This window comes from Mizuhopecten yessoensis, unplaced genomic scaffold, assembly GCF_002113885.1.
Source record: "Mizuhopecten yessoensis strain PY_sf001 unplaced genomic scaffold, ASM211388v2 scaffold716361, whole genome shotgun sequence".
Taxonomy (NCBI): domain Eukaryota; kingdom Metazoa; phylum Mollusca; class Bivalvia; order Pectinida; family Pectinidae; genus Mizuhopecten; species Mizuhopecten yessoensis.
Window position 1 is genome coordinate 1,415,095 of NW_018480078.1, and position 12,802 is coordinate 1,427,896.

Here is a 12,802-nt window from a genome sequence, read left to right on the forward strand (position 1 = left end):
TTGCCACTACCAACTAGCTGTCAACTTCAATAGAGTCGCAGTAATTTACCGACACAAATTATTTAAAGTATCAAATCTAGATTCACAGGTACAATGTGTGTATTGTTTTATTAAATACACGTAGACCCGCTACAGGATACAATAAATCATAATTAATTTCACAACACATTACCTTGGTGCTGTAATATTTCTGTCCTATTCCAAGTCCTTTCCTTACCCCAACACACTCGCTAGGAACCTCAGGAAGATAACGAAATTGCAGCGTATACTAATACAAACATGTAGCTGAAAATATCAGCTTTATTAAATTATGACCATCACCCTGACCATACCCCATATTTCCTTCGGAACGTGTTTATTTCATCTTATTTTGCATTGAGAACACAGGAAAGTGTTTATCGTTCCGCAATGTCCATAGCTCAAACAGATCATCACCAATATAGGCAAGGCATGAACCCTCAGGGTTCCATGCAAAAAGTGGATGGTATCAATGTTTGAAAAATTAACAAACATGTTTTTGAATTGATAGTATGGTATAAAGTAGCATGATGCTTAACAAGGTCCCATTTGGGGTACAGTGATGTTACATACAAGACGCAATAGTTCCTCTGTTAAGCTAAAAGGACAAAGGAATGCGGCACAACATTTAAGTCTAGAACATTATACGAACATAGTCATATGATACTTTTAACATATCTTTTGCTGCTCCTATAAAAACAAGCATTCCTTAAAAACAATTTTGATTTACAAACAACTTTTACTCCTAAGCGTTTCTTTTTCATGGATGTATTGTCAAAAGAGATATGTGTGATCCCCTCTTTATGTTGTTGTTCAACCTGTTAACTGAGATCAGCTGCACGATTGATGTTAATGTAACTTAGAAAATATTTAAACCTTGAACTACAGATGATGGCTACGAGAACCTTTAATACACAGTACATCTTCCGTGATTGATACAGGTATGCTTTAAGTGTCATCAAGATAATTTTTAAGGTTTAAAGCAAGGACACCAACAATCAGAAGAACTTTACTAATACATGTAGTATGCATCCCTTTAATTCTAAGGGGATACTAAATAATGCAGAAATGATTGGCGGTCCCTTGTTATAATATTTAGAATTCATGGTCGTCCCCATGATTTGTATATGGAAATATGATATTTCTTTGTGTGGTATGAAGGTCGAAGTGTTTGATTATGCTCATTAATGTACCTTTTGGTGTTGTTATCTCTATCCCAGTTCTCAGTGGGAGGACGTGACATTACTTGGACTTGTCCTAGACTTACATGGCACCTGGGCCCGTATTAATGAAACCGTTCTCATGATCAAGAATATATTTTGTGCTCAAGCCTAATTTATTGTTAAGGTTTTAAATCAGTAAGTAAATCTTCATTCGCCAAGGTTTTGGAAATATTATGAAGCCAAATATTGATTTCATTGTTTATTTTTGACTTTTCGATCGTTTGAAATAATTTAGGCGAGCTACCGGGATCTGTTCCCCAGCATCGACACGGAAATACCTTATAAACTCATTCACCCCTAAAATTGCATAATGAACTATTCTAGCCTTTGAATTGGAAGAGTTCAAATTTGTTTTCAGGGGGGAATGAGTTTAACACAAAAAACTAACACACTTACCGAATATACATTGTTGCAAGTTTCCGTTTAGCTAAACCTTAGAGGCGGTTGCGGTGGCCTATATGTTGTATAAAACATATCGGACTTGTCCTTATCAGAAAAAATTATGTACGAACAGACAGGTAATTTACTTTGTGTAAGATCGATTATTAGCTCGTTATCCTGTTGCTATCTCACAGTGACAGCTATCAGCCTCGGTGTTAATGATTTGTCCGTGTGTAACAGGCAATACTTATATGCAAAATAATGACACAAAACCATAATGAATTGTTTCAGAAATATTTAATGTTAGAGAAAAACAGAAAATTATATATGGTTTGATGCGTTTTTATATATCATTTTAATGGAAATACTGTTTAGAAATAGACATAATGTGAATTTTCTTTCACAGAAAGTTTCCATGTTAGGTAGGATCGAGATATATTTCCCAACACAAAACATTAATTTAGGGTATATACAGATGCATCAAGTTCTCGTTTCTCACAAACAAAAATAAGATTTAACGCCCGCCAATTTTCGGTCAATGATTAGTTAGCCAGGACACCTGTGCGCTTGATCATAGTATTTTCAGTTATGTCGAGTCATACCCGATATTTTATGAACAATGGAACACATGGGACATTGAAACGTATATAGTGAAACATTAAATTCATATACTATGAATTTCAAAATAGGTTCAATCCTAAATCGGGAACCTAACAATAACCGCGAACAAGGCAACAAGAAAGATTTTCAGATTAACATGACAGGGTTGTTCACAGGACATTTTTCAGTTATCTATAAAAATGAGGAATAACGTGATAACTTGAATACGTTAAAAAAATCTGAGACACACGTTGACGGTACAACTACATGTTTTTGTACCACGTTAATAACAATTTACCAAGTATGTACAGTATTTAGAGGTTATTATATGACTATTTTGATATCACACCCTTTATCAGCTGAGACCTTGATATCAGCATAAGGGCCGCATGCTGATATTAGGTCATTGGCTGATTAAGGGTGTGATATCAAAAAAATAGTTTCATAACCTTTTATCACACATTTTGAAAAACAAAACATTTTTTTGGAACAATTCAACTTCTAATCAACATAATCAACATCAGAATAAACAAACATGAGCACTTCTGTTTCTATCCGTCAAAGTTCTGTGTAATAAAAGACCAAAAGTCAGAAACAGCGCGAGCTGACCAGTCCTATCAATGACCAAACTTCAGAATCGTTCATTATCTGAAATGTTACTATCGTCTGCGCCGGGAACCGAGGCGCCTAAACGTAAAACTGAAATCCGTAGTGAAGAACCCAGATGAAGTGATATCAGCCCGGGTTGATAACTAGTTATCGGCCCATGTTGGTGAAAGAACTGTTTATCAGCCCGGACACTGATATGACAAAACAAACAGCACTTGTATCACATGGGCAAAATGTATATTACCAGAGACAAAGTGTGATAAAATAAAGGCATTAACAGGACAGTTGTGAACTTTAGAAAACACAAATTGTGAACCTTATCCTAACCTCAAATAACAGTCATTTGTTGACAATGGAAGTGTTATTTGCTGATAGAAGAGATATAGTAATTAAAGCCGTTGTTTCCACTTAAAAATACTCGTCTCTGGGTCACAGCAAAATAATTGTGACAGTACTTTTCTTGCTTTTACACCGGTATCCATCCATGTTTGAGTAAGGAAACAATGTTTTACCCTCAAATGTTTACAAATCCAACAGCTGGTAAACATTATACTTCATAGTGATACGTCACGTTTGATGGGCTTTTGCCTTTTTATAATGGGTTATGAATGATGTTTTGTAAATTTTGAGAATTTCTTACATATATTTTTCTGCTTTTAAATATTGTTTGTTATTATCCTTAAGCATGGCGCTAATGGTTACTTAATTGCCAAACACTGTAATATTTACCTACAGTATGCCAATGACTATCACTTGACTACCAATATGAATTATATTTTTATGACTTTATGACTTTAACGACTTTACTTTGAGAATAACATGTATCAACTTTCCTTTTTCTCAGCAGTAAATATATCAGTCTCCAAAGGTATTATCATGTCACAATTGGTTTGCTACTTTAAAATATTTTGAAGTATCAGACGTTTCATCTTTGCGAGTTTCCTTTTGAACTAGATATACATAGTCAGTGTTTTATATCGCGGATACATCAATATCCTGACCTTGGTTTCAACTTCGACCTTCCGTGTCTGCGATGACTTAACCTGATATAAGACTGTTCAGTCTGTCTTCGTTGGAACGTTGATGACATACACAATTTCTTGAATTTGACAGGAGACACCTGGGCAGGTACCACAGGTTGTGCGAGAAACGCTCACTCTTCCAGATTTATGGTGCTGCATCCGGGTTTATTGCAGGAAGCAGTATGGGGTGTACTTTCATAAAGATAACATAGACATACTTGTTTCTATCTAACTTCACAGCATTGTATATGCTATTATGAACGTGACTGTCACCAAATGCTGTATTGAATCTCATGTGGTTGCTGTCCTTTTTATGGACGTATTTGCCCACTTTATCTGAGACCCGCTGTACCAGTCTTGTATGCTTGACAGTAGCATGGCGTGTCTACTATGTCAGAATAAATCACTTCTTAGCTAACATGGCGCTGGTTCCTGCATCAGCTTAGCAGAAATAGCCAACTCCGCGGCATCCTGTGGCTCCGTGGTACCAGCATACCTTCCCTGTGGTAGATGACTCTTCAGTGTGACTATTAATATAAAAACAATCATATAATAGACTATAAGTAGAGACACTCTTCTCTTGAATCCTAACATTGATAATAGCTTACAGGTATTTACTGAAAAAGTGTATTAATCATATGTGTGACTGAATCGAATGGATGAAGCAAAAATAGAAAGAATTAACAGGAATGTTAGAAATATTCATATATGGCTATTCTGCATATCAAATAACACAGTGTGCTGGTAAATGTTTATCCATTTCTTCATTGGAAAGAGACGGAATGCCTTACTTATTTGCATACAAAACGGTTTTGTATACTGAAACATGAAACATGTTATACTACCTGGTTATTTTTAAATAAGGAGCAGTTCCCAAATCAAATCACCTTTTGAAAAATTACTTTCAAATCAACCAATGTGTCAACAGTTAAGTTATTACAGCGATATAGCGTTATAATACATAGTCGGGCATTATATTTTGTCAACAGATGGTTAATTTTTAAATTTAAATAGCACCAGGAGATGTATTTCAAACTCGAAATTTTGTGTTATTTGCTAACGATGTAAAAAAAATGACACGTGCGCGACCTATGCGTTCTGTTTCGCATGAAGGAATAAATCTAGATCATAAAAAATCTTTGTATTCATACTAATTCCAAAGGTCATCACCACATGTGAAAATGCTAACAAATGTGTTCATTTGAAGTGGATGATAAAGCAAAATTCGAGTCGTGATTCGTTTTCGGCACAGACATTTGCAAAATTGATGATGTCCGAGTTTTTTTTTATATCTCACATTGGACACGGGCTTTTTCATTTCATTAGTAAGAACACTCGTCAATATTCTTCTATGTGATACAACCATATTTGAATATAACTCATTCTTTACAAACCTTTCGGACAATCTCCATTTCGATTCCTGATGCATTTATAGTAAATCGCTAAAGATGCTATGCCTAAGACGTAACCCAATATTGGCATTACCACCATCAAGACAGTTTCAAGTTGCACATCTGAATGAAAAAAAATATTTATATTTTTTAATAGTCCAATATGTGTTTAACACTAATATTTCATAATGAGTCCAATACTTCCACATGTTTTTGGCCCTGTCAAGTGTATCTTAGCTTTTAAACAAATACTACACCAATTTACACATTAAAATTAGACCCGTTTACATTCAATGCGTTTTTCTGTTTAAAACAAAATAAAATAGTACTATAATCAGAGCCTCCCGTTTACATACCTGAAGAATTGCATGCCTCTTCAGTTATGGTCTGTTGTGCTAGGTAATAAAGTTAACATAATAAGACAATTGAAAAAACCAACAATACAAACAGAAAAAAACAATATATATTAGTTGAAGCTAAAAAGACATTTTAAAATATACCAAAAACTATAAATATGAAATAATTGGCAAAGGGCTAATTATCGAATATACAATTTAACAAAATTCAAGATTATACCATTGGGGGATAATGTGAAAATCTTTCTTTGTATTTTTAATAAATTAACTTTATAAATTGCTTATCTTACCGATCTTTTTGGCTTGCTATTTTTAGGAATCGTGGAAAACTTTTAATTTGTATAAATCAGCTACCTTGACATCTTTACAGGTTGACGTATTGCTCTTCGATGTATGCTTACCATGTGAGCTCCTCTGAGAGAAGTAACAACTTATTGTACCCTTATATTGCATGTTTCGAGGTTTTCAGTGACCAAAAACGTATCACCTGGCTAGCGACTAGAAGCATACTTCATTTTATAGGCTATTTCTGGTGTTGATATTTTTTCTCTTACCCTTGAGACAGGTGTATCCACACTTCTCCCGATGTGAGATATCCTTGTCTCATCCTAGGGTTGAGACGGGGGGATTCCAATATTCATAACAATTATATGACGTCACGTCAACAATTCATCAACGTCACGTCAACCCTGCATTAAGCCTATACATTTGACGTTACATTAAGTATATGATACATAATGGGAGAACAGGGAAAGAGAAAAGGAATCATTCACCCCCTTGAGGTGAGATTGGGAATCCGAACCATTTGGGAAAGATTCTCATGTTTGGCAACTTAAGAATCTCCCCCTCCCCCATCGGGTTGAGAGTCCCCTATCTCACCCCAAGGGGATGACAAATTCTATTAGTCTCTATTAAATTGTTCTTGTTAATATCGCTTAAAATGGCGTTCTTGTCTTGTATTGCTGATGGCAACAACTTACCTGGTGCTTTAGTGAAGGTGTCAGTTGAAGTTTGTAGCGCAGGCGAAGTGGTATCTTCAAGTACTGTATATGTAAAACAAGTAAGCAAATGCTTAAATTCTATTCTTCAAAGAATGGAATGATGTAACTCTCTGTGTGACACAATCCGAGAAACATGTTAACTTATAACAACTTGGAAAAAAATAAAATTTGTTTTCCAAATCATGGTCAGAAGTATAAAGGCGAACTTGTTTACCAATATTACCAAATTATCTTTAAGTCAACACTTAAACATGGAAGACTATGTCCATATTGAAGTGATGTATAATGTTATTATGAGTATAATTATTTATGTCAACTTACCTGTCATCTGCAACATCTTCTTCTTAACTGAAAAATAACGATCACATGAAAAATGGATATGTCTGCATTTCTTTTGTAAAGAGTAAAGCGCCAAATGTAAAACCAAAACTATTTTAAAGGTACAGAGAAGTTCTCTATTGTATAATTCTACAGGCAAACATTAATTATGTGCAAAAACATTCTGGGCTTTCTTATCAGAGTTTTATTGAAGTGTATGTATGATCAGACCATTTTTGTCACAATATTATTGACAGGTTCACACTGATAAGCTGGAAGTTTTCAACTTTGGACACACAGGGTGATATCTGCAGCATTACTGATTAAACTTTTTATGGATATCATCATTGATATTAAATTCAAAGACATGAGAGCCCGAATGCAGTGATAAAGATAATGCTAAGCTTGATCCTATAATAAAGCTAAGCTGTTCACTAAACTTTCAACAAGCTACGCTGGGTATGAGTATTTGTTAGATTAACAAAAATGTACAAAATGGTTTTCAAACAACATTATTAATCATTTTTGTTAATCTAATCTAGAAATGTCTGTACATGTGTAAGCTGAGATCAAGGATTTTCCTACATATTTTCAAGACAATTTATGAACTATGCTTGTATTCAAGGATAAGAAATGATATTGATAATGATATTACCCCATTATTGTTTTCTACTTCATTTGGTAAACATTAACTAGAGTCGTAGTTTGAATTTGTATGCCTCACCTTCCATACAATAAAAGTAGCACTGCACTGGTCTGCCTCCCGGACTCAATGACATGCTGCAAACGTCGGTGTTACATTTCATACACATCTTGAAATGGCAGTATTCTGTCCAATGTGCTTTTCCCACAAGGTATCGGTATGCTATCTGGAGCGCTCCATTCTCCTTGAACTAGTCCGCACGCTAGGGCAAATAGAAAAGGCATAATTTCTGCCATTGTTTTTGCCTAAAATGAAAATAATAAATCATTTGATATTAATTTGCATATCATTTGTTGCTAGTAATGAGTTAACAAAATAAATAAACAAAAATCATGAAATGTAGCAAAAATCAAAATAAGTAAATAATAAAAAAATAAATATAAAATAATAAAACAATGAAAGCGAAACAATACTACTAATAAATGTAATTCCATCATACTTAAGTATAGGCGACAATGGCTACTCTTTAAGACAAATATGTTCATTCATTCTTTATTAGCCAAAGGCCCTTAGGTGTATAGGTACATACATCTTTTCAATTTCAATAAATTTTATTGTCAAAGGACAAATGGATTGGGCACCAGGCAAAGCCTATTTAAGCCCTCTCCAAACACAGTAACAAACAGTGGTACAAGGATAGACATAGACATTAGAACACATACACACCCATATAAAAAAAGTTGGTATTATCAAATTAATAATCAAATTAGGGGGAAACAACTACTAATACCCATTTTTATTATAATTGAATCTAATGGTTTAAATGATACCGAAAAGACATATAAAATATATTATGAAGAGAAAAGAAAAATAATTTGTTGATGGAGCTGCATGTATAAACATTTGATGGGATCAAATTACCGCACCCAACAGATACAGGCCAAAAAGTCCATTGTATCACACAAGGTCATCCACTGATGAGTTTGGAAATTCAATCCCACCAAATAGTTAAATTTATGCATATTAAACACAGTTTAAATATATATTATCAACATGTTGTAAAGCTTTGAATTCTTATTTATGTAGTTGTTTCCCAATATTTATTATTTAGTATAACTGGTCTTCTGAACCCCAGCCCCCCTCCCCCCTCACTATCAATATTTAAGAATAAACAAAAAGAAGACAAATAGGAAATATTAGTATTAATATTCATGTACCATTTTTGGAAATCAGAAGAATTACATGGAGTTAATTTTAGTTAATTTTCCTGAATCTTCTAGAACTTGAAATGTAATTGGATATAGATATGAGAATATGTTTGTTTTCATTTTCATTATATCTCTCACATCCATTTAGCATGACATCTACTGATAAATGGTTGTGAGATTCATGGAATATATTCTGAAAAAGTACAATACGATCTTCAGTGTTTTTTTACAATCATGGAAATAATGAGATGATGTTTTAAATCTTGAACCACAAGAACATGCAGAGGATAATCTTTCTGATGGTCGTTATTTAGGTTACTGGCCTCATTTCTCAACTGACAAAGAATTATATTAGTTTCCCGATTTCCTAAAATCTTAAAGACATCAGTTGTTCTTGTGTTTGAATTTGGGTTAGGTGTTATGAACTTTTTGAACTGATAGGCGGAACGAATATTTTGAAGGTCTGAAGCGATATTATATTTTTCATTAAATATGGATGGAAAAAAAGGCATTAGAATAGTTAACAGTTCGACAAAGAGGAGGATAAAATATTCTAACAGATCTAAGGGTATACAAAGCTAGTGTGGGATCATGAAAATGTGACTCATTGATTTCTTTCAGGTAATATGGAGTTTCATTATTCATAATCTTGTACATCAGCACCATTTTATGTTGTTGAATAGTTTGACGGTTTAAAGCAAGGATACCAACAATCAGAAGAACTTTACTTATACATGTAGTATGCATCCCTTTAATTCTAAGGGGATACTAAATAATGCAGAAATGATTGGTGGTCCCTTGTTATAATATTGAGAATTCATGGTCGTCCCCATGATTTTTATATGGAAATATGACATTTCTTTGTGTGGTATAAAGGTCGAAGTGTTTGATTATGCTCATTAATGTACCTTTTGGTGTTGTTATCTCTATCCCAGTTCTCGGTGTGAGGACGTGACATTACTTGGACTTGTCCTAGACTTACATGGCGGGTGTCGTCGATGAAGCAGAAGACACTTACCATTGCGGAACACCTGGATCAGTATTAATGAAACCGTTCTCATGATCAAGAATAAATTTTGTGCTCAAGCCTAATTTATTGTTAAGGTTTTAAATCAGTAAGTAAATCTTCATTCGCCAAGGTTTTGGAAATATTATGAAGCCAAATATTGATTTCATTGTTTATTTTTGACTTTTCGATCGTTTGAAATAATTTAGGCATCGACACGGAAATACCTTATAAACTCATTCACCCCTAAAATTGCATAATGAACAATTCTAACCTTTGAATTGGAAGAGTTCAAATTTGTTTTCAGGGGTGAATGAGTTTAACACAAAAAACTAACACACTTACCGAATATACATTGTTGCAAGTTTCGGTTTAGCTAAACCTTAGAGGCGGTTGCGGTGGCCTATATGTTGTATAAAACATATCGGACTTGTCCTTATCAGAAAAAATTATGTACGAACAGACAGGTAATTTACTTTGTGTAAGATCGATTATTAGCTCGTTATCCTGTTGCTATCTCACAGTGACAGCTGACAGCCTCGGTGTTAATGATTTGTCCGTGTGTAACAGGCAATACTTATATGCAAAATAATTACACAAAACCATAATGAATTGTTTCAGAAATATTTAATGTTAGAGAAAAACAGAAAATTATATATGGTTTGATGCGTTTTTATATATCATTTTAATGGAAATACTGTTTAGAAATAGACATAATGTGAATTTTCTTTCACAGAAAGTTGCCATGTTAAGTAGGATCGAGATATATTTCCCAACACAAAACATTAATTTAGGGTATATACAGATGCATCAAGTTCTAGTTTCTCACAAACAAAAATAAAATTTAACGCCCGCAATTCTCGGTCAATTATTAGTTAGCCAGGACACCTGTGCGCTTGATCATAGTATTTTCAGTTATGTCGAGTCATACCCTATATTTTATGAACAATGGAACACATGGGACATTGAAACGTATATAGTGAAACATTAAAGTCATACACTATGAATTTCAAAATAGGTTCAATCCTAAATCGGGAACCTAACAATAACCGCGAACAAGGCAACAAGAAAGATTTTCAGATTAACATGACAGGGTTGTTCACAGGACATTTTTCAGTTATCTATAAAAATGAGAAATAACGTAATAACTTGAATACGTTCAAAAAATCAGAGACACACATTGACGGTACAACTACATGTTTTTGTACCAAGTTAATAACAATTTACCAAGTATGTACAGTATTTAGAGGTTATTATATGACTATTTTGATATCACACCCTTTATTGATAAGGGCCGCATGCTGATATTAGGTCATTGGCTGATTAAGGGTGTGATATCAAAAAAGAAATTTCATAACCTTTTATCACACATTTTGAAAAACAAACATTTTTTTGGAACAATTCAACTTCTAATCAACATAATCAACATAAGGATAAACAAACATGAGCACATCTGTTTCTATCCGTCATAGATCTGTGTAATAAAAGACCAAAAGTCAGAAACAGCGCGAGCTGACCAGTCCTATCAATGACCAAACTTCAGAATCATTCATTATCTGTAATGTTGCTATCGTCTGCGCCGGGAACCGAGGCGCCTAAACGTAAAACTGAAATCCGTAGTGAAGAACCCAGATGAAGTGATATCAGGCAGGTTAATAACTAGTTATCGGCCCAAGTTGGTGAAAGAACTGTTTATCAGCCCGGACACTGATATGACAAAACAAACAGCACTTGTATCACATGGGCAAAATGTATATTACCAGAGACAAAGTGTGATAAAATAAAGGCATTAACAGGACAGTTGTGAACTTTAGAAAACACAAATTGTGAACCTTATCCTAACTCAAATAACAGTCATTTGTTCACAATCGAAGTGTTCTTTGCTGATTAGAAGAGATATAGTAATTAAAGCCGTTGTTTCCACTTAAAAATAACTCGTCTCTGGGTCACAGCAAAATAATTGTGACAGTACTTTTCTTGCTTTTACACCGGTATCCACCCATGTTTGAGTAAGGAAACAATGTTTTACCCTCAGATGTTTACAAATCGAACAGCTGGTTAACATTATACTTCATAGTGATACGTCACGTTAAATAGGCTTTTGCCTTTTTATAAAGGGCTATGAATGATGTTTTGTGAATTTTGAGAATTTCTTACATATATTTTTTTGCTATTAAATATTGTTTGTTATTTTCCTTAAGCATGGCGCTAATGGTTACTTACTTACCAAACACTGTAATATTTACCTACAGTATGCCAATGACTATCACTTGACTACCAATATGAATTACATTTTTATGACTTTAACGACTTTACTTTGAGAATAATTTTCCTTTTCTCAGCAGTACATATATCAGTCTCCAAAGGTATTATCATGTCACAATTGGTTTGCTACTTTAAAATATTTTGAAGTATGAGACGTTTCATCTTTGCGTGTTTCCTTTTGAACTAGATATACATAGTCAGTGTTTTATATCGCGGATACATCAATATCCTGACCTTGGTTTCAACTTCGACCTTCCGTGTCTGCGATGACTTGACCTGATATAAGACTGTTCAGTCTGTCTTCGTTGGAACGTTGATGACATACACAATTTCTTGAATTTGACAGGAGACACCTGGGCAGGTACCACAGGTTGTGCGGGAAACGCTCACTCTTCCAGATTTATGGTGCTGCATCCAGGTTTATTGCAGGAAGCAGTATGGGGTGTACTTTCATAAAGATAACATAGACATACTTGTTTCTATCTAACTTCACAGCATTGTATATGCTATTATTAACGTGACTGTCACCAAATGCTGTATTGAATCTCATGTGGTTCCTGTCCTTTTTATGGACGTATTTGCCCACTTTATCTGAGACCCGCTGTACCAGTCTTGTATGCTTGACAGTCGCATGGCGTGTCTACTATGTCAGAATAAATCACTTCTTAGCTAACATGGCGCTGGTTCCTGCATTAACTTAGCAGAAATAGCCAACTCCGCGGCATCCTGTGGCTCCGTGGTACCAGCATACCTTCCCTGTG

General features: G+C 34.3%; 2 protein-coding genes across 3 annotated transcripts in view; one reads left to right on the plus strand and one right to left on the minus strand.

Annotated features, from left to right (window-relative positions):
• The window catches only part of LOC110443847, a 68,841-nt gene that overhangs the window by 15,278 nt on the left and 40,761 nt on the right, over positions 1 to 12,802 (plus strand). The gene's annotated exons all lie outside the window — the stretch shown is intronic.
• Positions 1,887 to 7,733, minus strand: LOC110443849. The gene is made up of 6 exons (XM_021488277.1): positions 7,644 to 7,733; positions 6,923 to 6,949; positions 6,581 to 6,643; positions 5,601 to 5,639; positions 5,248 to 5,367; positions 1,887 to 4,380 (listed from the first exon to the last, which is right to left on the minus strand). Exons 1-6 carry the CDS (start codon positions 7,729 to 7,731, stop codon positions 4,268 to 4,270), a joined length of 450 nt encoding a protein of 149 aa, XP_021343952.1. The 5' UTR covers positions 7,732 to 7,733; the 3' UTR covers positions 1,887 to 4,267.